Source organism: Pan troglodytes, chromosome 10, assembly GCF_028858775.2.
Source record: "Pan troglodytes isolate AG18354 chromosome 10, NHGRI_mPanTro3-v2.0_pri, whole genome shotgun sequence".
Taxonomy (NCBI): domain Eukaryota; kingdom Metazoa; phylum Chordata; class Mammalia; order Primates; family Hominidae; genus Pan; species Pan troglodytes.
This window is the reverse complement of record NC_072408.2, coordinates 111,096,643-111,122,868: the sequence shown is the minus strand read 5'-3', so window position 1 is coordinate 111,122,868 and position 26,226 is coordinate 111,096,643. Positions and strand designations below refer to the sequence as shown.

Genomic DNA, 26,226 nt, shown 5'->3' with positions numbered 1-26,226 from the left:
TCATGCTACACACTGGTGTGCAGTATTTGGGCAGCTTCTACCCATTACTGATTCAGCACAAGCTATACCTTAGGGAATTATAACCACTTCATCTTTTAAAGGAACCTGTTGGGTAAGGATGACAGGCCCAAGGGGTCCTCACATGGGAAATTTATCTTGATTCAGAACCAGGAGCCTCACTGCTAACCTTCTTCATTTATACATCCTCTTCCCAATCACCCTCAGACCACAGAGTTAGTGGTTATTAGATAACCTCACATACACAAAAAGCAAATCATTTTTAATAAATGGGTTTAAGAAACCCAATTGCTCCCCATCTTTTTTTATATTGGAGAGAAGGGGTTATGAACAGGGAAATCATTCAAGTGAAAAAGACAAATATTAACTAAGAAATATTAACTAAGAAACATATTTGCTTAATTTCAGACCATTTCCACACAATACCCATATATATGTGTGTGTGTGTGTGTGTGTATATATATATATATATATATATATATATATATATTTTTTTTTTTTTTTTAAGACAGAGTTTTGCTCCTGTTGACCAGGCTGGAGTGCAATGGTGCAATCTCAGCTCACTGCAAACTCGGCCTCCAAGGTTCAAGCCATTCTCCTGCCTCAGCCTCCCAAGTAACTGGGATTACAGGTGCCCACCACCACGCCTGGCTAATTTTTGTATTTTTAGTAGAGATGGAGTTTCACCACATTGGCCAGGCTGGTCTTGAACTCCTGACCTCAGGTGATCCGCCCACCTCGGACTCCCAAAGTGCTGGGATTACAGGCGTGAGTCACCACACCAGGCACAACACCCTTATTATCTCTGAAAAATCAATTAAACTTAAAGTGAACGGAAACATGTTCCAAAATACTGGGCCCTATACTTTAATATAAGGAATGTATATTTTAATCAGGAAAAATGATTTATAAAGTGGTCCCTTACGATGTCCATGTCCTGCCCAAGTTAATGTGCAAAATGTCACAGGAGTGGATCAAATAAATTCCACAGAGAGAGGAGAGAACCCTGTCAGGGATGTTAATATTCTAATCACCACCCAGACAACAGACAACACAAGGAGCCTTGCCTTAGCAGCTGCCAGACCTCCTGAGCCACCTCCAATGATGATAAGGTCATAGTCATAGGACTCGGGAAGATCTTCAGGGCCGTTCATTTTTAGTAGCTTCTGAAGTCTGCCCTCCTGATAAGCCTAAAGAAAAATAACAGAAGAGAAAATAATTTAACTTAAAATCAGCAATGTCCAAAAAGCTTTGTAAGAAAATCTTTTCTTAAAGAAAAACAAAAGGAATTTTCAAAGGGAAGATGTTGTTTAATTACAGCATACAGATGGAAATATTCAACCTTCCTTAAAGTTGTGAACTGCTTGCTTTATCTTAGTTTATTAACCCCAAAGACGGTCACTGCTAACTACTTTGAAGTGTTCGTATAGTACCTCTACATAAGTAAACCAACTTAGGTCTAAATCAGGTTTAATCATTAGCCTTTTTTTCCTAGAATTTTTAAACTAGGTTTTAAAGATAGGGGCTTGGTAAATATGGGCATAGCTTAATCTCAATATAACAATTTTAAAAGACCAGCCAAATATTTATTTAAGACATTTCTATACTGTTTGGCTGGGGCATAACATCTAAAAATTCAGAACAAAACTGTCAATTGATACTGACCTGCATGAAAAGTTAAACGTGAAAGTTGCTGCTTTTGTAGGATATTTTAAATAGGCACAACTCTGCAAAGCTCATTCCTTTAATTTGCATATGCATGAAGTCTCCCATATTTAATATTTACTTTCCATATACTTAGCAAGTAACAGACTTTTATAATTTAGGTGTTAGACTTAATTTTTAAAAAATCATTTCATTCCACTAATATAATTCTGATACACATTAATTGTATTTCATATTCGTTTAATACAATATTTTGGTGATATATTTAATATTATCGCTTACTAAAATAAAAGTCTATGTTAACAAGAGATAATGACTGAGAAAGTTGTTAACAAGCACAATAAAATGTTTTCAAAAAATCAAGTAGGCCAGGCACAGTGGCTCACACCTGTAATCCCAGCACTTTGGGAGGCCAAGGCGGGAGGATCACTTGAAGTCAGGAGTTTGAGATCAGCCTGGCCAACGGGGTGAACCCTGTCTCTACTAAAAATACAAAAATTAGCCAGGTGTAGTGGCGGGTGCCTGTAATCTCAGCTACTCCGGAGGCTGAGGCAGGAGAAGCGCTTGAACCCGGGAGGCAGACGTTGCAGTGAGCCAAGATTGCGCCACTGCACTCCAGCCTGGGAGTCTCACAGAGTGAGACTCCATCTCATTTTAAAAAACAAACAAACAAAAAGCCTAACTTTAATAACAAAAAAAGCCCCCAAACTTACCAGCCCAAACTGCACATTTCTCTCTTGCCTACCATCAGATGTAGGGAGTGAAAGGCAGAGCTTGGGGTCAGCGGAAGAAGAAGGTTCTTGGGATGTGGAAGGGGGTGCGGTGGAGCAATGTGAAGGAGGAAGCACAGCACTGTGGCTACCTGTTGGCAGCATGGCGGGCATACGTAGTGGCTCAGGGACTGAAGGGAGAACATCTGGAAACCAGCAACAGTGGGGGCAAGACTGCACCACCCTGACAGTCTGCACAAAAGGCCTAGCACAAGAGGCTGGTAAACACAGCCAGTAGTCATCAACTGGCATTATGGCCAAGGTTCCTCCTTCAATACAAAGCACTGTGGGGGAAAAACAATTTGGTAATAATAGCCATTCGATCAAAGGATCAATTATGCTTCAAGTAACTAGTGTGACTCCCTACTCGGTCTCAAAGAGCATGACTTCCTGGTTTAAGAGTTAACTAATAAATCCAGTTAGATGTTCTGCTGGAAAAATAACATACAATCATTTTTTATCTCAACCTCATTTTATCTGCATGAAATTAGCAAAGATGGTGACAGAACACAATAACTGGCTGTCTAAATGAAAACCATGGTTCTAGGAATCCCCCTCCTCCAACATACCTACTAGAACAAATACCAGAAAATGTATCCTCATGCTGAAAAGTCACATATTCCCTTCACCAATGTTTACAATCTGTTCCTTACTGAAATTCTGTATGTAACCTGGCTTCTCCTGGTTCAAGCTTAAAGTCAAATTGTATCAACCAGTGCACAGATTTTACCAAAAAAGCTCTGAATGAACCTCACCATTTTTAAGCACTGTAGGTAAAATTTACCAATTGGCAAGACACAGGCAATTGAAGCATTCAGTTGACCTTAGAATGAAACATTATGAGACTGAGTGAGGTGGCTCATGCCTGTAATCCCAGCACTTTGGGAGGCCGAAGCGGGCGGGCTGCCTGAGCTCAGGAGTTCACAATCAGCCTGGGCAACACGGTGAAACCCCGTCTCTACTAAAATACAAAAAAAATTAGCCGGGCGTGGAGGCCTGCACCTGTAGTCCCAGCTATTCGGGAGGCTGAGGCAGGAGAACTGCTTGAACCCAGGAGGCGGAGATTGCAGTGAGCCAAGATCATGCCACTGCACTCCAGCCTGGGTGACAGAGCAAGACTCCGTCTCAAAAAAAAAAAAAAAAAAGAAACATTGTTTTTAAAATTTTAACCAAACTTAAAATTGAAAGTGCTATCATTCAGTTCCATGTAAGTGGTACTTCACCTGAAATATAAATAAGACAGACAGTAGAAAACAGCTCCCCCAAACAGTAGAAGGTAGCACAGAGACGGGATAAGGAAAGGAGAAAAATTCCCCCATCCTCCTCCAACTACAACTGCTAGAAATTATGTCCGCTGACTGTGGTGGCTGCTACAGAGGTTCTCAAACTCTTTCATCTCAGGACTCCTTTACAATCTTAAACAGAGCTTTAAAATTGAGACTCCAAAGAGCTTGTTAATGTGGGTTTTATCTATTTTCTATATTAGAAATTAAAACTAAGAAGAAACTTAAAATATTCATTAACAAATTAAAAATAATATATTTATTAAATGTTAACGTATTTTTATTTTACAAAATTTTTTAATTAGAAGAATGGCACTGTTTTGTATCTTTGCGATTCTCTTTAATGTCTGACAACAAAAGACAGCTCATATCTGTTTCTCCATTCAATCTGTTGCCACATCACCTGTCATATAACCTCTGGAAAACTTCACAGTTTACATGCAAGAGAATTAAGAGTGAAAAGGGCAGCCAGGCATGGTGACTCACGCCTGTAATCCCAGCACTTTGAGAGGCCAAGGCGGGTGGATCATGAGGTCTGGAGATGGAGACCATCCTGGCTAACACGGTGAAACCCCGTCTCTACTACAAATATAAAAAATTAGCTGGGCGTGGTGGCAGGCGCCTGTAGTCCCAGCTACTCGAGAGGCTGAGGCAGGAGAATGGCGTGAACCCGGGAGGTGGAGCTCACAGTGAGCCAAGATCATGCCACTGCACTCCAGCCTGGGCTACAGAGTGAGACTCCATCTCAAAAAAAAAAAAAAAAAAAAAAAGAAAGAAAAGGGCAAACAGCATCTTACTATTATGAAAATAATTCTGACCTTAAAGTATGCCAAAAGGGCCTCATACACTTTGAGAACCAATGCTATAGAATATGAGATGACCTGCAGGCAATTGTCACTTGTTGGCAAGGCTTACACATTAGATAGTCTTCCCTTTCATCCACCTGCCTGTCATAGTAATCCCTTTCCCCAGACCCACTCCTAGTAAAACACTGCTCCAGGCTCCCCCAAAAAGGGCACAAAACAGAAAGCAATTCAACTGTGGCAGTCTTTTAAAATCGGAATAAGCAATCCTGACTTTTCCCCTAAACATAGTTTCTATCCTTTGCCAGATTTGTACTTTTATTTCCCCTACCATTATAGATGGCTCTGATGCAGAAATAACCTGCGTTGAAATACTTGCTCTACCACTCACAAGGCCAGGTGACTTCGACCAATCACCTAATCCTTAACGAAGCTAACAGGTTCCTGACCTCATCAAATGGCTGAGTTTAAGAAAGATAATGCATGTTAGCATAGTGGCTGGTAGGAATTAATCCCTTTAAGTTACTAATTCTCCATCTCCTGAAGAAGGGAAATTGCCTGGAACTAAGTCAAGAAGTGCTGGAATGTATTTACACTGGTGTCCTCCGCTGAGCTTCCCTGCGTCAATCTCCACTATTTTGAAATGCCCTCTTCCTAACAAATCTTGATCCAGTATATAGACAGACAAGCATAATGTTATTTCTATTCAGTATACAAACGTATTAGCAAGAAACAAGCAGATTTGCAGTTTGATTCTTAAACTCTATAAATTTTTAATCTCCTTTTTTCTTCAAGGTAAGCAGTCACTTTAATTTCAAAATTTCAAAAATGATGAGGCAATCCATCCTCCTCATCATTTTACTGGTTGGTGTCATGCCAACCACTAAAAATAGAAACAGAAGTGGTCAACTTTATATTTTAACAGCTATTAACTTTAGAGAAGACCAAAAAAATTACCTCTCCTAAGCCTCCAGATTCTCTATTAATGCTTTTAAATCATCACTGTCAAATACTCCTAGTAAAGACATGAGACATTCAACAGAGCAACTGAATGTCAGTAAAGTACTGGGGCGGGATCTTTTTGCTGTCATTAAGAGTACTTTTTCTTCCAACAGCAGATCTCTGCAAAACCCAAGGAACTTGGTTGGTAGAGACATGCTGGAAATGAGGATGAGTGAGATCAAATGGTGCTTCCATGACTGCTACTATAAATCAAAGGATACTAGACACTAGCAAGGGTCAGCGCTCTTTCATATGTGAAAGGAGTAACTAAATTTAGAAAATAATTTGCCAAGTTTCATGAGAAAGTTCTATTTTTGCTAAAACCTCTACTCTATTATTGGTGAAGAACCTCATCTCCATACATGAAAAATCCTTCCTCTCAGTCTTGGTGTCATTTGTTGAGTCTTTGGATTTCCCTTTCCTGTACCACTAGACTTACTAGGAAAGTTTGCCACTGCTATGCATAACAGATACCTAAACATTTGCCAAAGTATTGTTTAATGGCAAAATTCCACGACTACCAAAAATTAAGCTCCTATAGGGATCAAGGGGAAGAAAGCTTATGGGCATGCTTACTGCACCTTCTCAAGTTGTTTTCTTAATGACCCAAACTTTTGGCAATAATCTCCAAATAAGGTTGTAATTTATGCAACGGAAAGAAAAAAGCCTTTATGGCTTTACACTAAGTGAAGAACATCCAGATAAACTAACATGTTTTAGTTTCAGCAGGGTCAGTTTCCTGGCATTTAAAGCCCTATTAAGAAATGCAAAATTTGGCTCACACTTGTAATCCCAGCACTTTGGGAGGCCGAGGCGGGTGGATCACTTGGGGCCAGGTGTTCGAGACCAGCCTGGCTACCGTGGCGAAACTCTGTTCCTACTAAAAATACAAGTATTTGCTGGGTGTGATGGCACACACCTGTAATCCCGGCTACTTGGGAGGCTGAGGCACAAGAATAGCCTGAACCCCGCAGGCAGAGGTTGCAGTGGGCCGAGATTGCACCACTGCACCCCAGCCTGGGCAAGAGTGATACTCTGTCTCGAGGGGGAAAAAAAAGATAGAAATGCAAAATTAAAGTGGGACAAATATTCAAAGTTGTTACATGATGAAAAAGCGTAGATTGTGAAGGACATTCTATGTACTAGCAAAGACCACAAAGGGACACTAGGGGCCAGAGAAGAAATTCAGTAGATAAAAACTACAACTGGATAGCAAGATTTTGTGTTCAATGTATAATAGTTTGACAAAAACATCTTCTCAGGATACTAATAGATGAAGTTATTCAATTGTTGCCCAGCTTATCAAATATAATAGTTTTTCCATAAATCTAATGGTCCTCTCGTGCCTAACTTCTAACAATTCCATGCATTTGACCTTGCTATTCTCTTGCCTAGAATGCCTTTTCCTTCTTCGTGTTTCTACTCACCTTTCATCCTTAGCTGATACCTCAACTACTACAGCAGAGACACTACTTTTGCTGAGTACAATAACAGAAATTGTTTAGAATATGGATACTCACTCATAAATCCTAAGTCTTCTTTGCAATGACTTTTTTAGTCTTAATGTTGCATATTCACTGCCTTACAGACAGGTTTTTTTTTTAACTTTTGTTTTTTACCCACTCTTTCCCCAACCTGGTTAGGAACCCTTTCTGGGATTCTCTTGGTTCCCTATTGACAGAGAAAGCAACGCATCACAGACCATCATCACTGATTTTCGTAAATTATTATGTTTTGCAAATTATCAAATATCCCTTAATTTGGTATCCAAAACTTGTTTTTATTAATAGTCTTAAAGGGCATTCAATAAAACGCTCCCATAAATATGCCAGTGAATTTGTTTTAATAACAGAAGATCATGACCTTATAAATTACTAAGAAAAATATGCTGCACAGTAAAACAATGTCTGATGTTCTTGAAAATACTTTTTCACTTTACAAGAGATACAATATGTGCTTCAGTTTACATTTTACTCTCCATCTGAGATAACTTCAGAAAAAAACACAAAAAGGATCCTATACTAAGAAATCTTTAGTATGAGGAGTATGTAATCATAGCCTCAGAAATTTCAAAAGCTGCCACAATGTTTTTCCACTCCTGTAAAGTCAAAGATATAACTCCCTGTTTCCTGCCATGGCAACTGGAATCATTTCCCTCACCCATTTGGTTAACATTCATCGGCTCTAATATTGGCAGCCTGTCTTCATCAAGCCTTATTCTTGCAAAACCATCTCTTACCATAAAAGAAACATAAAATATATTCTCCACAGTACGAGAAAAAGAGTTTGGATCAACCACAAACTCAAAATAGGACACAGGAGTATCAGGACACTTTCGAAAGTAGGTTTGCAACAATCCCAAAATCCTTTCTACGTTTTTTTCTGTCGATTCTGGATAACTACTCAGGTCCAACTTCCGCAACTTTGTAGGCATGTTGCCATTTTCTTCCATCTTGCGAACTTTTTTCTGGTGTTCAAGTCGGGTCTTTGGTGCAGTACGTTCTAGCTTGAATGAACCAAAAACAAAATGGAATGTCTCAGCTTTTACCATCCAGGATGTTGCTTCCTTTTCTATTGCCTTCCAGAAGGAAAGAGCTATGCTATCATCACAATCACTCAACTTGTCAGGATCGCCTTCCATCCAATTCAGACCCACGAACAGAAACAGAAAGTCACAAAATGCTAACTGATTAAAGAAGTTCATATCTGAGTTTAACTGCTTTGCCTTTTCTTTACCCAAATCAGAAGCCATAACAAGAAACCGGGCGTCGAGGGCTGCTTCTCTGGTTCGGCTCACGCCATCAAAGAGGACGTTGGCTTCCTCCAGGGCCTCGGTTAAGGAGTTGTTCGCCGAGCTCACGATGTCCTCCCGGTTCTGCCGCACGCAGTACATGAGCTGCCGGTACTGCCTGCGGATGCTGCGGCACTTCTCCTCGTCAGCGGTGAGCTCCAGGAGCTTTGGGTCTATGTCGGCCTCCCCAGAGCTGAGGTCGTCGGAGCAGCCCGCGGCCCTCACTGACACATCCATCTTCATCGGCGCTCCCTCCGCCGCCGCCTACTTCGCCGCGTACTCGCTACCGGGGATGATCACGAGCTGCTCCTCTCCTTTCTCTTCGTCTCCCTTCCGGGAAGCTTTTTCAACCAACATGCCGGCCACGGGTATCTCTGAGGTAACGGCCCTCCCGGCGTGTGGAAACTGGCGGCAGTTAGAGCCGAGGACGCCCGCCCATGCGCACTAGCGGCCCGGCCCGGCGCGACCCGCCCCCAGCACGCTCCGCGGGAAGACAGCCCCGCCCCGGCCCGGCCCAGCCACAAGCCGAGGCGCTCGCTCATAGACCAGCGCGGCGCTCCCAACACGCGCAATGATGGGCCCTGACCTCACACGTGACTAATGCCCGCTCAGGGGACAGCTATTCTTTTTCAAAGCGTTTACCGACTGGATCACCTCACTTTAAAAAAAAACACTTTTGGACAACTTTAGACAAAACTATTGAGGAGACTAAAGGTCCTGCGCTTTAAAACGCTCGCTGCCATCATATACTGCAGTGAGGTCGACCTGGTTTTGGTTTTTTGTGAACTAAATCTGGCTGGACTGTAAACCGTCGGTAAGGCCAAGGACCGTGAAAAGCAGAAACTCCATTAAGCAGGCTGAACTCTCAGTTCTTTTGCAAGGTGGTGTTTGGACTCATTATACAAATGTAAATCGGGTTAATTACTTTCACATGTCCTCTTAAAAACCAAGCCCCCTCCAATACCCATCCCGAGTATCTGTGGGATCGGGGGAGCCTCCAATATCCGTGCTAACCCCTGCAGGAAACTGGGTGCTGGGCACGGGCATTACTCAGGTGAACTTTGGTTCTCCACTACCCAGGAGTGGAAGAATAGAATGGGTAGAGATCTCTGCAAAAGAGCTATTTACTTGGAAGCTTGCCAACAGCTAAAGGCCACCGACACTGAATGGGTAGTAACTCTGAACCCTAAAAGGTGGGCAAAGCTATGAAAATTTCAGATACAGTCTAAGGATATGAAAGCTTAATCTGTAAACTGGGTGAGTAATCTGCGTGGGAAAATTTACCCATTGGATTTAATGGGGTCACTGGAAACTCAAGTGCAGTTAAAGACGTGACTCCTTATCTGTCTCACCAGCAGCAAATTGCAAATAGCAAATAACAATGGGAATGGCCGGGCGCGGTGGCTCACGCCTGCAATCCCAGCACTTTGGGAGGCCGAGGCGGGCGGATCACGAGGTCAGGAGATCGAGACCATCTTGGCTAACCCGGTGAAACCCTGTCTCTACTAAAACTACAAAAAATTAGCCGGGCGCGGTGGCAGGCGCCTATAGTCCCAGCTACTCCGGAGGCTGAGGCAGGAGAATGGCGTGAACCCAGGAGGCGGAGTTTGCAGTAGGCCGAGATCGCGCCACTGCACTCCAGCCTGGGCTATAGAGCGAGACTCCGTCTCAAAAAAAAAAAAAACAAAAAACAAAAAAACAAAAGGGAATGAATACATCTGGTTTTTAAAGAGAACATGCGCACAAACAACCCATGAGCATCAACAGCTTTTCAAACCTGCAACAGGTACACCTTAAAAAAAAAAAGACACCCACAATTGCACCTGTCCAATTGCCAGTTTCATAGCACCAGGAAGTAAATTAGCCCTACCTTCCTTTATGCATATAGACTTGTTCTATTTCTTTAGCATTAGCAGAAAGTTTTTTGTAAATGTATAAACAGCAAAATCTAGTAGTATTAAGTTACTCCAAAATCCTTATATTACCATTTGCTCCCAATTATTTTATTAACTAGGGGTAATTCAGGGAGATACGTGCATTTTTCAAAACACCATGCATTACGGTTAGTTGTACATATATATGATCCTACCCTATTAGATTGTTGGCTTCTCAAAAACAAAAGCTGCGTTTTAGATCTTCCAAACATAGCTGTTTTTACACGGAGATGCACTTATGTACTGAATGTATAACTTAAAATAGATTTAAAACTATCCCAGCATCTACAAGTTATTTGGCAGCAAAGATTTAAGTTCACAGATTCGTGGAATTAATCCTACACACTGAAAGGAAAAGTTGACTGCTCTTCAGAAAAAGTTCTTATCCCTCTTCTAAAATAAAGGAAAAATAAAAGAAAGGTAAGTTGAGACCCAGGATCATTAAAGGATCGTATCTGTCCCAAGTCTGGCCAATTACAAACTAGTATTTAAACTTGTTTTAAATCTTAGGTGAAAATACAGTTAAGAATTCCAAGACCGAAATCCAAAAAAGTCTGCTTTTACAGTGAACGATATTCTTAGGAGCTTCTCACATCCACTTTAAATTCAACAAAAGCAGCTGGGCACGGTGGCTCACGCCTGTAATCCCAGCACTTTGGGAGGCTGAGGCGGGCGGATCACGAGGTCAGGAGATCAAGACCGTCCTGGCTAACACGGTGAAACCCTGTCTCTACTAAAAATACAAAAAATTAGCCGGGCGTGGTTGCAGGCGCCTGTAGTCCCAGCTACTCTGGAGGCTGAGGCAGGAGACTAGCCTGAACCCAGGAGACGGAGCTTGCAGTGAGCCAAGATCGCGCCACTGCACTCCAGCCTGGGCGACAGAGCGAGACTCCATCTCAAAAAAAAAAAAAATTCAACAAAAGCTACTTACAAAAGAACTCTAACAGATAAGCCAACCCTTCCCACCCTATGGTGCCTATTTTCTTCTGGCTCAGAGGAAGGAAAATAGGCTGACACCAATTTGCTACATAAAGACCCTTTCATCTAAGAATTTCAAAATGCCTTAGAAAACTATATTCTCCCAACCTGCTTATAAAGTATTACTAATACCATTTACAGGGATTTCTCAGGAGATAACAGCCCACACAACTTGCTCAGAGCAACAAAGCATATCAAGGCAAGCATTAAGTTGTGATTTACAGTGCTGAATGCATTCTATGCTAGATCTCCAAGAACTTTATTAACATGTAACTTAGATCATCCTAAGAAAGGCAGACTTGCATTATGTTCCACCTTTAAAAATCTGCCTTTAGGCCAGGTGCGGTGGCTGACACCTGTAATCCCAGCACTTTGGGAGGCCGAGGTGGGTGGCTCACCTGAGGTCAGGAGTTTGAGACCAGCCTGATCAATATGGAGAAACCACGTCTCTACTAAAAATAGAAAATTAGCTGGGCGTGGTGGCGCATGCCTGTAATCCCTGCTACTTCAACCTGGGAGGCAGAGGTTGCGGGTGAGACAAGATTGCACCATTGCACTCCAGCCTGGGCAACAAGAGCGAAACCCCGCCTCAAAAACAAAACAAAACAAAACAAATCTGCCTTTAGACATTGCTACAAAATAAAACAATCTCAAGTTCAATAACTCTCCCCAATCATATAAAGAATGGGATTTCCATGCCGGTTAATCTTTAAGTCATTAAACAGTGATTTCCTAACCTAAAGTCCAAGTGCTACTAATAATTATTTAAATGAAGCTTAAAAAGAAGAAACTGCACTACTGATAAATTTGTCTGTGACCAGGAATAGAAAGCAAGAAGCGCACTGGTACTTCAAAGAAACCAGTGGCGTCTACCTTATTCCCGCAGTATAGACTAGTTCAGGCAACCATGAGACTGAGTTGCCTCAGAGATAATTTAGCTCCCCTCTTTCCCCTTTTTCCTCTTTCTTCGCTCAAGAGTTGCTACCCAGGGTTCAATACAGACCTCCATTTCCTTTCCTCTTTTCTTCAGCCTTTTCTCCTATATTTTCAGTTCCTTTTCTAGGAGTTTAGGTTAATTCCAAGCATTCTTGAGCTCTTTCCCACAACCCATACTGCTCAACACAAACGTGATAGGATGGATGACAAAGGTCACATGTCTCCCTGTAACCAAATAAAGGAAGAAGTCACGAGTCCACTATTTTTCTCCAGTGAGGTTTTGCTGTTAACACTTACCTATAACAAATGGATTTTTAAGAGACTTTTTGGAGCCAAAGCCAGGAATCAGTCAGGTTTGAGTCCCACAATCTAACATATACACTTATCCTAATAGCTACCTCCCTAAACTTTTCTGTTCCTTCTTTCATAGCAGCTTTTCTCCCTTCATACCACCATGGCATCTGTTTAATATTGAGTTGTGAAGAAATGTGGTAAAATTCCTAGTTTGATTTGCCAGAATTAGCAGGACATTAGGTATAGTTTCTCTTTCATCTTAACTTTTTTTTTTTTTTTTTTTTTTGAGACGGAGTCTTGCTCTTGTCACCCAGGCTGGAGTGCAATGGCACGATCTCGGCTCACTGCAACCTACACCCCCCGGACTCAAATGATTCTCCTGCCTCAGCCTCCCGAGTAGCTGGGATTACAGGCACGAGTCACCACGCCTGGCTAATTTTTGTATTCTTAGTAGAGACAGGGTTTCAGCATGTTGACCAGGCTGGTCTCGAACTCCTGACCTCGTGATCCGCCCACCTCAGCCTCCCAAAATGCTGGGATTACATGCGTGAGCCACTGTGCCTGGCAGTTTCTCTTTCATCGTAATTTTCTTTAAAGTTATGTTTGTGTGTATATATTTTGTGTTTTGTTATTATTAAAGGTGAACTTTGCTATGATAAGACAGATATCTGTATTTTTTTTTTAATGAAAATTAGTTTCTGAAAAGACCACAGACTGTGGGAGGGGACGATCTGGGTTCCAATCTTGACCTATTACCTATTAGTATTATCTTAGCCAGCTTGCTTAACCTCTCAGCCTCCAGTGTCTTTATTTATAAGACGGGAATACTACTGCAGTTGACCCTTGAAGGAAACAGCTTTGAACTGCACAGATCCACTTATACCAAAAGCAATAAAAAATACAGGTCTGCCTGCTCCTTAAAGAGGAAAAAGCTTGTGAGAAATAAAGAAATAAATACTGTATTTGTGAGATGTGATGTTTCACATCCGGTGAATACAGAGAGCTGACTTTCCATATATGCTGGTTCCACAGGGTGGACTTTGGGACTTGAGTATGTATGAATTTGGGTATACACAAGGGTCCTGGAACCAATCCCCTGAAGATACCGAGGGACAACTGTATTTATACCATATAATTACTACAGTGAATGAAAATTATGTAATATATCTGACAGTGTTTTCAACTACTGAGTAGGTACTTAATAAATCAAACAATCCCAAAGATAGCAAGTGTAAAAAAAAAAAACTGTATACAAACCAGTAGTTTCACTTCTGAATGTTGCTTTAGGAACAGAAAAAAATTTAATTTATTTTTTATTTTTATTTTAGATAGTCTCGCTTGGTCGCCCAAGCTAGAGTGCAATGGTGTGATCTCAGCTCACTACAACCTCCGCCTCCCGGGTTCAAGTGATTCTCCTGACTCAGCCTCCCGAGTAGCTGGGATTACACGTGTGCGCCACCGTGCCCAGCTAAGTTTTGTATTTTTAGTAGAGATGGGGTTTCTCCATGTTGGCCAGGCTAGTCTCAAACTCCTCATCTCGTGATCCACCTGCCTCAGCCTCCCAAAGTGCTGGGATTAGAGGTGTGAGCCACTGCGCCCGGCCCCAGAAAAATATTTTTAAAGGTTAAATCAATAAGGAGGAACACAGGAATATATTCCACTATAACAAATACCAGTGAAAAGAAATTTGCCATATAACAAAATTTTAAAAACCTACGAAGGCTTCAACTATTCAAAGTGTGTACAGTAACACTTTGAAGGGTAATTCTCTGTACCAGATATTCTGAAGCAGATCCACAAATAGTCTGAGTTTATATGCAAAATTATTTATGTGCATTTTTCTCAGGAATAGCTCCTTAGATTTCAGCAGATTCTTAAGTCTAGTATCTAAAAGAGGCTTTGAATAACTGCTTTATTCAAATAAGATGGCATTATTATTGGAGAAGTAAAAGAGTCACTAAATAATCTGGACTCACTCATTTGAAATACTTTGGAGTAGATAAAATCTCCACCCTTGCTCTGTGGTCAAATCATATACTTAATGACACTTTAAAAACCCAGTGCTGGCTGACTTGCCAAGCCTCAAGAATATAAACAAGGGCGTGAGATGAAAAGAACAACCTTTCAGGTTACAAGAGCCTCCACAACACCTCAAAAGGCAGCAATGACTAGGAGTGTTATTTTGATAGACAGGGAGGGTAAGAAGGACTGGGTATGTGGCTATAAAGGATGCAGCATTCTAGGAACTCCACTAAGGGATCAAATGAAAAATATCTGCATTATTAGTTTCCACTTACTTTCTTCGAAAATTGTAACATAAGTCTATCAGATGTCTCACTCTGCCATACAGAGTGGTTGTCATCATTAAAAACAAAATCAGGCCGGGCGTGGTAGCTTACACCTGTAATCTCAGCACTTTTGGAGGCTGAGGCAGGCGGATCACCTGAGGTCAGGAGTTCGAGACCAGCCTGACCAACATAGAGAAGTCTTGTCTCTACTAAAAATACAAAATTAGCCAGACGTGGTGGCACATGCCTGCAATCCCAGCTACTCAGGAGACTGAGGCAGGAGAATTGCTTGAACTCAGGAGGTAGAGATTGCAGTGAACTGAGATCACACAGTGCACTCCAGCCTGGGCAACAGAGCAAGACTCCATTTCAAAAAATAAATAAATAAATAAATAAATAAATAAATAAATAAATATAAATTTATTTGTCAACAAGTGTTTGTATATTACTTTTTTTTTTTTTTTGAGATGGAGTTTCACTCTTGTTGCCCAGGCTGGAGTGCAATGGCAGGATCTCCGCTCACCGCAACCTCCACCTCCCAGGTTCAAGCGATTCTCCTGCCTCAGCCTCCTGAGTAGCTGGGATTACAGGCGCCCGCCACCACACCCGGCTAATTTTTTGTATTTTTAGTAGGGAAGGGGTTTCACCATGTTGGCCAGGTCAGTCTCAAACTCCTGACCTCAAGTGATCCACCCGCCTCGGCCTCTCAAAGTGCTGGGATTACAGGCATGAGCCACCACGCCCAGCCTGACAAATGAATTTTTAAATAAGTACATTGCTCTACAGACTTGCGTTAGAGATTACAAAGATAGTGCCTAGCCCGAGGTCAACACAGGTGCTCAGTAAATACTAGCTAAATAGATGTGAAGTGACTTTGTTCCCAACTGACCTGGACACACCTGCATAGAATGCTGAAGGCAGACAATGTTGCTGTCATACAGCTTTTAATTCTGAACTGCTTTCCAATATGCTGCCTAGAATCTCTTCTGAACAACCTAGAGCTTGGTTCCTGATAGCCCATCTTCAATAAAACCAGATACCTTAGAGCTAAATCCTTTAAGTGAGTCTCTTCTGGCCCTACCACCATCTATTCACTCAATACATATTTACTGAATGCACACTAGGTATTAAAAAATAAGCCGAAGCCAACAAAAAGCCTTTTGTAAAGACCTTATCTTACAAAAAATTTAAAAATTGGCCAGGTGTGGTGGTACATGCCTGTATTCCCAGATACTCAGGCGGCTGAGGCAAGAGGATTGCTTGAGCCCAGGGGGGTTGAGGCTGCAGCGAGCCATGATAGTGCCACCGCGCTCCAGCCTGGGTTAGAGCGAGACCTTGCCTCTAAAGAAATTTTTTTCAATATATGGAAGATATTAAAATGTATCTTTTTTTTTAGAAGCCCAGCCTCATTGTTCTCTTAAAGAAAAGTACAAGTAGGCACAGAAGAATGAAGTTCCATTCAGCAAGCATGTAATGAATGAACACCTACCATATGCCAGCACTATGCTAGGAATACCAAGATTTGCATGGGCCTGACCTCGAATCATGAGCACACCACAGCATCTCATCAAGGACACAAGCATGTATCTCAATAGCAATAACATTAAGGCCAAGTGCCAGAAGTATGAGTACATGAGAGTGAGCTTTGCAGGCAAGCAGGCCTGGGTTCCAGTCCTGACTCTGCCACTTAACTAGCTTGTAATCTGGGCATGCTCCTTAAATTCTCAAGGCTTTTATTTTCTCTTCTGTAAACCTGGATAATATCACCTCCTTCACAGGACTGTTGTGGGGATTTAATCACTAAGTATTAACAACATTTAGAGTCTAACACATAATAGGTATTCAACAAATAAATGTTATAATCATTAACAGGCATATTTGCTTAGGTATCTGCTGGGCTCTAACATATGCCTGGGACCACAGGCATAAAGAATAAGACTAGCTCTCTGACCTCGATAGGTAAGCCAAAAAGTTATCATTGGCAGGATTCCTCCTTTTCCAAAAATAAAGACTTATGGGATTGTCGTGGGAACAGAGGAGGAAAGGAATGGAAAACTTTGGTCTTGTATTCTGAACGGGTAGGCAGTTGGAAAAGTGGGTTGGGGTAGGAAGAGAAGACAGGTGTTGAAATAAAGAATAGAAGCGAGGAGGAAAACTGTAGGGAGAAATATTTTAGCTGCAATGATAGTCCCGGGAGCCTCCAGTAAGTGAGGGAGCAGAGCAGGAGATAATCAGAACAGCAGGTTGGGGCTAGACCCTGGAGGGCATTGAATACCAAGCTAAGGAGCTCCCACTTCATTCTGGATGCAGATCTGGGGCCAGCGAGTAGCAATCAGGAAGATGACTGGCAATATGAGCTGGAAGAGAAGGGAGATCAGAAGTGGGAGGCCAGTTAAAGACTGATGAAATGGTCCAGGCAAAAGTAAATAGGGGCAAGAAGGTGATGCCTAGAATAGTCAGGCGCTGGTGAGTAAACAGGAGAAGTGACCGGAAATCTGAAGTCTATACCACCAGAATTTTGACGCTACTATTAAAGAACAGATACACAGCAAAAAAAGAGATTTGTGTTTACACCTGGTAGAAGTAGGAGGAGCTCAACACGACTCTACAACCAGTAAATTTCTACGTTTATTTGCAGTTCTAACAGTCTAAGACTCTAATAAATCTTGGTAGTCCTCACCCCTTACTTCCTTTTAATGTACGCCAGAGAATCTGTCACTTCCCTCATCTTCAAAGCAATCCTCCAGTCCTCCTCAGGCCTCAACTTTAATCAAGCCAAAAGCAGATACATTACTAATGCCTCCAAAAAGAAGGGATTATTTAAGAGGATAGAAACAAAATAAATTGTGTTTTCTGTCAAGTTCTGGTAGCCTCTGCAGTTAACAATAGTTAAGAAAGGGGATGGTTGGAGAGTTATTCAATTACCACTCATGTCCTGATGTCTATTCACTTAAGATTCTGGTTTCTGGTAACTTTAGAAGTTAGACTTGAAAGGAGACCTGGCTGGGTGCAGTGGCTCACACCTGTAATCTCAGCACTTTGGGAGGCCAAGGTAGGCAGATGGCTTAAACTCACGAGTTTTGAGACCAGCCTGGACTGTGGGTGGCAAGCCACCCAGGCACCGAGGCAAGAGACAGAGGACACGAGCTGTTCCAGTATAATATAAAACAAGAATTGTTATACCAGATATAGATCTTAGATGTGATTATATGAGTATCATTAATCATTAGTTGGTAGCAATTACTTCTTATTCCAATATTACGATAATCCTCACTCAATAATCATAGCCTAGGAAAAACCAGGCCATACAGAGATAGGAGCTGAGGGGACATAGTGAGAAGTGACCAGAAGACAAGACTGCGAGCCTTCTGTTATGCCCGAACAGGGCCACCGGAGGGCTCCTTGGTCTAGCGGTGATGCCAGCATCTGGGAAGACGCCCGTCACCAAGCGGATCGTGGTCCAGCAGTAGCAAAAGGTGTCAAGAAACAACACCCGCTACTTAGCAGACCGGGAAAGCGGTGGGGGGAGGGGGGGGGGGTCTCCCTTTCCCCGGGGGAGTTTAGAGAAGACTCTGCTCCTCCACCTCTTGTGGAGGGCCTGACATCAGTCAGGCTCGCCCGCAGTTATCCGGAGGCCTAACCGTCTCCCTGTGATGCTGTGCTTCAGTGGTCACACTCCTAGTCCACCTGCATGTTCCATCCTGTACACCTGGCTCTGCCTTCCAGATAGCAGTAGTAAATTAGTGAAAATACTAATAGTCCCTGATGTGTAGAAATAATGGCGTAAGCTGTCTTTCTCTTTGTCTCCTCTCCCTCTCTGCCTCGGCTGCCAGGCAGGGAAGGGCCCCCTGTCCAGTGGACACGTGACCCACGTGACCTTACCTATCATTGGAGGTGACTCACATTGTTTACTCTGCCCCTTCTGCCTTGTATACAATAAATAACAGCGCAGCCCGACATTCGGGGCCACTACCGGTCTCCACGCATTGGTGGTAGTGGTCCCCCGGGCCCAGCTGCCTTTTCTCTTATCTCTTTGTCTTGTGTCTTTATTTCTACACTCTCTTGTTGCCGCACACAGGGAGAGACCCACCGACCCTGTGGGGCTGGTCCCTACACTGGACAACATGGTGAAACCCCCAATATACAAAAAATACAAAAATAAGCTGGGTGAGGTGGTGTGCGCTTGTAGTCCCAGCTATTCGGGAGGCTGAGGTGGGAGGATGGGTTAAGCCCAGGAGGCGAAGGTTGCAATGAGCCAATATCAAGCCACTGCACTGGGCAATAGAGCCAGACCTTGTCTCAAAACATAAAAGGAGACCTGCCTTTGTCTCAGCATCTACCCCGCAAGACTGGAACATGGGGCCACCGCAACTGTCCACAAAATTCACCTGGATATTAATCCCGCATTGCTTTGTGCCTGTCATCTCTCCTAATATTGCCCTGAAGAAATTATTTAAGCCTCGAGTTGCCAGTTTTAGTCTTATCTCCCAGGATTACCTCAAACTACTAAAGTCTTAACTATGTCTGACACTTGGTATTATTCCAGTAAATACTTTTTCACTCACTCTGCTTCTCCTCTCAGTACCACCAATAGGCCTCTCTACAAGTGATTTCAAAACCCTGGAATCCTGAGGGAGATGCTGATTTACATACAAAAGAGGTTCCCTATAAGAATACTGGAACTTTGCTTTAAAAACCAAGATGTTTATGAAAGCCATGTCTTTGAGCAGTAGGAACTCTATTCATAGTTCTTAACCATCTTGGAGGTCCCTAGTTCCAACTTTATACATGAACATACAAAAGCCCTGGCTGCAAACAGCTTGGTTCCCTATTTTTCTATTCATTGTTAAAGTGTTCAACAAAAAGTGTTCCTCCCCCATTGGGTTCCTATTTGCTGTTTTCTAACAAATATGTTTTGGGTATTAAAGACTAGTCCTTTGTTTTCCGCAATTCTAATTATCTCATCAAATGATCTTGATCAAACTACCCTATGTACAATAATATTAAAGCGTCTCAAACTTGACATTTATCCTAAAAATTATTGGAGGGAGCTTATTTAAAACAAAACAAAAACAAAAAGGCAAGCCGGGCGTGGTGGCTCACACTGTAATCCCAGCACTTTGGGAGGCCGAGGTGGGTGGATCACCTGTGGTCAGGAGATCGAGACCAGCCCGACCAACATGGCAAAACCACATCTCTACTAAAAAAATACAAAATTAGCCAGGCATGGTGGTGCATGCCTATAATCCCAGCTACTTGAGAGGCTGAGGCAGGAGAACCACACCACTTGAACCCAGGAGGTGGAGGTTGCAGTGAGCTGAGCTCATGCCACTGCACTCCAGCCCAGGCAACAAGAGCAAAACTCCATCTCAAAAAAAAAGGGGGGGAGGGGGTAGATTCCTAGCTCTTTCCCGAGTCTACTTCAAAAGAACTCGGGTAAAGCCTGGGCATGCATGCTTAACGAGTACTCCAGGGGATTCTGAGCAGGTGGTCTGGAGACTACACTTTTTTGGAACACTCTTCTGCAAAGCTTTCATCCTTTATCAAGGGAGTCACCTAGGCTCACCAACTTCTTCCAGCAGGATTCTCTCTCCCTTGTCTTCTATAGTACACTCACTGTGAAAGCAGGGTAGGTTTTGCTGCTGTTGTTTATTCAGGGAAAAGGGGATGAGGAAGAAACAATATTAAAAGGAGAAAGGAAAAGTGGACATTTTGAAGAGCTCCCTCCATTATTTATGTTGCAATTAAAGTATGAAATCTTAACCTTCTTTTTAAAGGTGTGGCCTTTAGGACTATAAGCACTCAATTCTCCACTAAATAAATGCCTTTCTCCACTGAAACCCAAAGCTCCCTTAAGGGTTTCAAAACCTACCATTTAGCCCCAAATGTGGGCAATAATTGGCTGAAAAGTTCACAGATCTTTCAAACCAATAGTCCTTACCTTGCTGTTTCTCCTTTCATTTTTTAGCACTCATTAAAAAACAAAAATAGGGCTGGGCCCGGTGGCTCACGCCCATAATCCCAGCACTTTGGAAGGCCGAAGTGGGTGGATCACGGCGTCAAAAGTTCAAGACCAGCCTGGCCAACATGGTGAAACCTTGTCTCTACTAAAAATACAAAAATTAGCTAGGCACGGTGGCAGGCGCCTGTAATCCCAGCTACTCGGGAGGCTGAGGCAGGAGAATCACTTGAACCCGAGGGGCAGAGGTTGCAGTGAGCCAAGATCGCGTCACTGAACTCCAGCCTGGGCAACAGAGTGAGACTCCTTCTCAAAAAAAAAAAAAAAAAAAAAAAGGCTGGGTGCGGTGGGTCACACTTGTAATCCCAGCGCTTTGGACTACAAGGTCAGGAGTTCGAGACCAGCCTGACCAACATGGTGAAACCCCATCTCTACTAAAAATACAAAAATTAGCAGGGTGTGGTGGCGTGTGCCTTTAATCCCAGCTACTCGGGAGGCTGAGGCAGGAAAATCGCTTGAACCTGGGAGGTAGAGGTTGCGGTGAGCCAAGATCATGCCACTGCACTCCAGCCTGAGCAACAGAGCAAGACTTTGTCTCAAAAAAAAAAAAAAAAAAGACACAAAGTAGAATAAGTTTACTTAAGAAATATGCTAAATGATTTCTTTTAAGTGTTCTTGGTGGTATGCTTTTCATTCATGGCACTATACCTCACTAAATGTCGTGACCTGCAGTCCCAGCACTTTAGGAGGCCAAGGCCGGATGATCGCTTGAGCCCAGGAGTTCAAGACCAGCCTGGACAACATAATGAGACCTCCATCTCTAAAGAAAAAAAAGTTTTCAATTAAAAAAAAAGAAAAAACATCAGAACATCAGACCAAATCAATTAAGTGAGTTCCAAAGCTTATAAAAAGAGTGACTCTTTTTACTCCCATTGCCATTAAAACCAGGAGTATCAGTAGAATTACATAAAGATCAAATTACTATATAACTTTGTAAATGTAAACTTATGGCACAGGTGAAAATAATAGAATAATCAGACGGGAAGAAATATACATATATATATATATATATATATTTTTTTTTTTTTTGAGACAGGGTCTCACTGTCACCTAGGCCAGGGTGCAGTGGCGCAATCTCAGCTCATTGCAACCTCCACCTCCAGGTTCAAGTTGATTCCCCAGCCTCAGCCTCAGTCCCAGAGTAGCTGGAACCAGAGGCATGTGCCACCAAGCCCTGGCTAATTTTTTTATTTCTAGTAGAGACGGGGTTTCACCATGTTGCCCAGGCTGATCTGGAACTCCTGAGCTCAAAGCAATCTGCCTGCCTCGGCCTCCCAAGGTGCTGGGATTACAAGTGTGAGCCACCGCGCCCGGCCAGGAAGGAATATTAATATAATAGACCGTTGTCTCTTTTTACCTGCAAACTAAAGGTCTGAGTAACACAATATATTTTAACTAAAGCTAAAAGCCTCTGTATTTCCATTAATTTTCCATTAATTTGCTGTTTGAAGTCTAGATCCATTCCCTATAACCATTTGTCAAAAATAAATAAAATACTTTTAAAAGAAAAGGTAATAAATAAAAATTCAAATTATTAGTATTTTTCCTAAGGCTGCAACACATCTAAATATATTTTTACATTTAACGCAGGCGTTAGGTTTACTTCTAAGAAGGCAATGTTTTCATTTCTTAAAAATTACAGAGATATAAATGGATAAGGACAAAAATCACATGGATCGTGGTGATGGGACTACGGGAAGTTTTCTAACCTGGTAATCTACCACAGGTGAGATAGAACATCACCCAGGTGTCCTGTTCCCTTAAACATGCACCCAGCCATGGATCATCTGAGGTCAGGAGTTTGAGACCAGCCTGGCCAGCATGGTGAAACCCCATCTCTACTAAAAACACAAAAAATTAGCTGGGCGTAGTGGCGGGCACCTGTAATCTCAGCTACTCGGGAGGCTGAGGCAGGAGAATTGCTTGAACCCAGGAGGTGGAGGTTGCAGTGATACAAGATCACGCCACTGCACTCCAGCCTGGGTGACAGAGCAAGACTTTTTTTTTTTTTTTAAATACATAAATAAAACATACATACACCCAGCCTCCAAGCATTTTTCTAACACTGTAGGCTATAAATCCCTCAGTGGCTATAACTCCTCAGTAGCATAGGTCTAAGGAAGGATTTCTACTGCGTTTGCTACCAGCCAAAGGGAAGACTTCTTCCTTTCCCTTCACCCAACTATTAACTCTGGGCTAAAAAGACACACCTGAAGGAAAACGAAGTCATCCCAAGAGCTTCCTGGTTGCTCTCCTCCAGACCCTGGGGTTTCCGGGTCCCCTACCCCTGAGAGAATTAAGAGGAAGATTACAGGGCCACCTTGATGACAAAGATAAGCATTTCCTGATCCCCTTTTCTCAGGACTTCCCTAAACAACTAACATTTAGCAGATTACATTGCTGCTAAAAAATTTTATTTACAACTGGGAGGGAAAGAGGAAGGGGAAATAGGAGAAAAAGGACATTTTAAAAAAGCTATTTTAAAAGATGAAAAGCGTTAGAAATTTCAAGTTTCCCGAGATGTGAAATTTGTCCAACGTCTCATCAACTTCGATTAACACATGCGCTAGCCCACGAGCGTTTTTTCGTCATTTCCCAGCGCTGCGTCCCGTTTGGAGGGTCACATCCACGCTGGCTTTAAAAGGCAGGCTGTGACCACGCTGAGCTCAACCAGCTCATCCCCCGTTTAAAAAGATACGTTACTCTCTCCTACCTTCAAGGTTGGACCATGGCCGCCTATCTTTCTCTGTTTCACAAACACAACGGGCAGATCGGTTTCCGCGGCCAATTCCGAGAGCGTTCCTTCCAGGGCCCGACCGTCCTCTGTGTGGCACAAAAGCAGAGCGGAGCGTGTAAGGTGCTTCTCCCCCGCTAACAGGCGGGAACTGCGCAGGGGGCGGGGCTTCCGTCCCGGCCCCGCAGGCACCGCGTGCCCTCTGTTGACTCCCTTGCAAGTTAGCATGACTTGCTGCATTTCTGACAAAGGCTAGAACTCACAATCAAGCTTGGAGTCTGACCCCGGCAAATCCGCACACTGGCTGAAAACATGGCCTCAAGGCTAGCTGTAAACGTCAGAGTTGTAGTCAGGGTTAAATCATTGCACTACTCCGCTAAAATTAAACGTCCTACTTTCCCGGTAAATCCCCAATTCAGAAAAGCTTCAAAAAAGAAGCTTAATACACGTTTATCTCAACTTTCACAAAACACCTCCCAGTTTGATCTTGCTTTCAACTCTGCATCTATACTGAATGCCAAAATCCAACTTCCAACGTTTCCTTGACATTTGAAACCGTGGAGCAAAATTAAGAACACTCTGCCTACCTGGTGCATTCTTAAAAAGAATCCTGAAGCAATACACAACGCTACAGATGAAACTAGGCACTAATGGTAAAATTTCACAAAGGGGTGAACTCAGTGGAACATACAGATTCCACAGTTACACTGACATGAGGCCTATTCATTAGACATAAATCACGCCAACATTCAAAAGTATAGCTGCTTATTTGGGAGGCCGAGGCGGGTGGATCATGAGGTCAGGAGTTCAAGACCAGCCTGGCCAAGATGGTGAAACCCTGTCTCTACTAAAAATACAAAAATTAGCCGGGCGCGGTGGCAGGTGCCTGTAATCCCAGCTACTCAGGAGGCTGAGGCAGGAGAATCGCTTGAACCCAGGGGGCGAAGGTTGCAGTGAGCCCAGATCGTGCCACTGCACTCCAGCCTGGGCGACAGAATGAGACTCCGTCTCAAAAAACAAACAAACAAAAAAACCAACAAAAAACAAAAAACAAAGTATAGCTGCTTAATTGTAATAATAGTAGCTAACATGTCTATACTGCTTCACATATATTTACATTTCAACTTCACAACCACTCTACAAGTAAGTATTACCAGGCCCAACTTACAGAGAGGGAAACAGGTACAGAAAAGCTAAGAAACTTGTCCAAGCTCAAGGAGCTACTCAAAAGCAGCGGCAGGATTCAAACCCAGGCAATGTGGTCGACGCGTTTAATCACTATCCTGTACTGCCTGAGAGAGTGAGGAAGCCCTGGGGTCGTCGTCGCCGCCCCATTTAATAGTCTGTGTCCAGCTGGGCACGCCACTTGATCTTTCTGAGCCTTGCTTTCCCCACTTGTAAAAACATGGAGACCCCATGTGTTTTGCCAACGTCTCAGGATTTCTGAGGATTAAATGGTGTGAAAATTCCTAGAGAAGCATTCTTACATAGTTATACTTTCTTAATGTTCTCAAGGATCTGTCAGTCCACTCAACACATTGTCATCTACATTTCAAGACTCGGACTCTGTAAGAAACGATACAATACCCATTTTCTCCGCTGTTCTGCAAACTGTCTCTACAAAGACCAAGAGGAAGGAAACCGCCAGCCTACAGGCGCCGGCCTCACCTACCACATGCTGAAGCTTTGTGTGACTGGGTCGAAACCGCACACGCCACGAAGCTGCCTGGGTTTGGAAAAGCCTCCCCGTCTGCTCAGACACGCCTTAAAATATCTTCCCTTCCCGGAGACGCACACTGCTGCACCCAGGCGCAATGCTGTCTTCCCCGCCGGCAGGCCGTCCCCCCGCGTGCTCCCATCCCTGGGCTCGCGGCTTTGTCTGGTTTCACCCGACGCAGAGCTTACAAGAATTTGAGAATGATGAAGACATCAGGCCCTCCTTCAGGACTCGACCACCTTTCGCTCTGCTGCAAATGCCGGAGTGAAGAAAACTGAGGTGAAACGGTTGCTGTTTCCTAATGGCTACGAGAAGCCACGCCCTGCGCCGAGCGGGCGGGGTAACTGCCAGAGTCAGAATGACAAAGCAGAAATCCACTCCTCGTGCAGCCCTGGCAACCTATGCTAATTGGCCTAGTAAGCTGAGAGCTCCTAATTGGGTGACACCACATCCTCTGCCTGCTCATAGCCGCCCCCAACCTAAGAACAGAGCAAAAACAATTTAAGGCAATTCTGGAACCAAATTTGGAATAAGTGTGTTTTTACTGAAGAAATTAGACTACGCCCTAAGGCAGTAGCTACAGAACTTTGCTAGCTGTTGTCATCACGTGAGGGTCTTTAGAATCCTGGTGCCTGGCTCCCACCCCTAGACATTCTGATGTCATTGGTGTGGAGTGTGACCTGGGCCTCTGCGTTTAAAAAAAAAAAAAAAAAAAAAAAAAAACTCCAAAGGTGATTCGAGTTGGCAGCAAAGTTTGGGACCCACTGCCTTAAGGTCATGGATTAGTCAGTTTGGCAGTTCCCTAAAGGAAGTTATTAGGCTTTTGAAAAGAAATGTCTAGTTCATCCTGACTAATCCTGAAAAGAAATGACAAATTCTTAGGAACACACCTAACTTCCCCTGAGAGCACCTCTTCCTTATCAGATTCTAAGTTTGGTATTTATTGTTTTTTTTAAGAAAAACTCAGAGTGTCTTTTAACTCCAGCTGCACCCA

The 26,226-nt window shown here is 43.0% G+C and overlaps 1 protein-coding gene across 1 annotated transcript in view; it reads right to left on the bottom strand.

Annotated features, from left to right (window-relative positions):
- The window catches only part of TXNRD1 (thioredoxin reductase 1), a 62,275-nt gene extending 36,704 nt beyond the window's left edge, over positions 1-25,571 (bottom strand). The window contains exons 1-3 of the mRNA NM_001122669.2: positions 25,421-25,571; positions 23,495-23,604; positions 1,086-1,208 (exon numbers count right to left, since the gene is read on the bottom strand). Coding sequence (NP_001116141.1) covers positions 1,086-1,172 — 87 coding nt within the window. The 5' untranslated portion in view covers positions 1,173-1,208; positions 23,495-23,604; positions 25,421-25,571. The remainder of the gene's footprint in view (positions 1-1,085; positions 1,209-23,494; positions 23,605-25,420) is intronic.
- Positions 25,572-26,226: the final 655 nt, after the last annotated feature.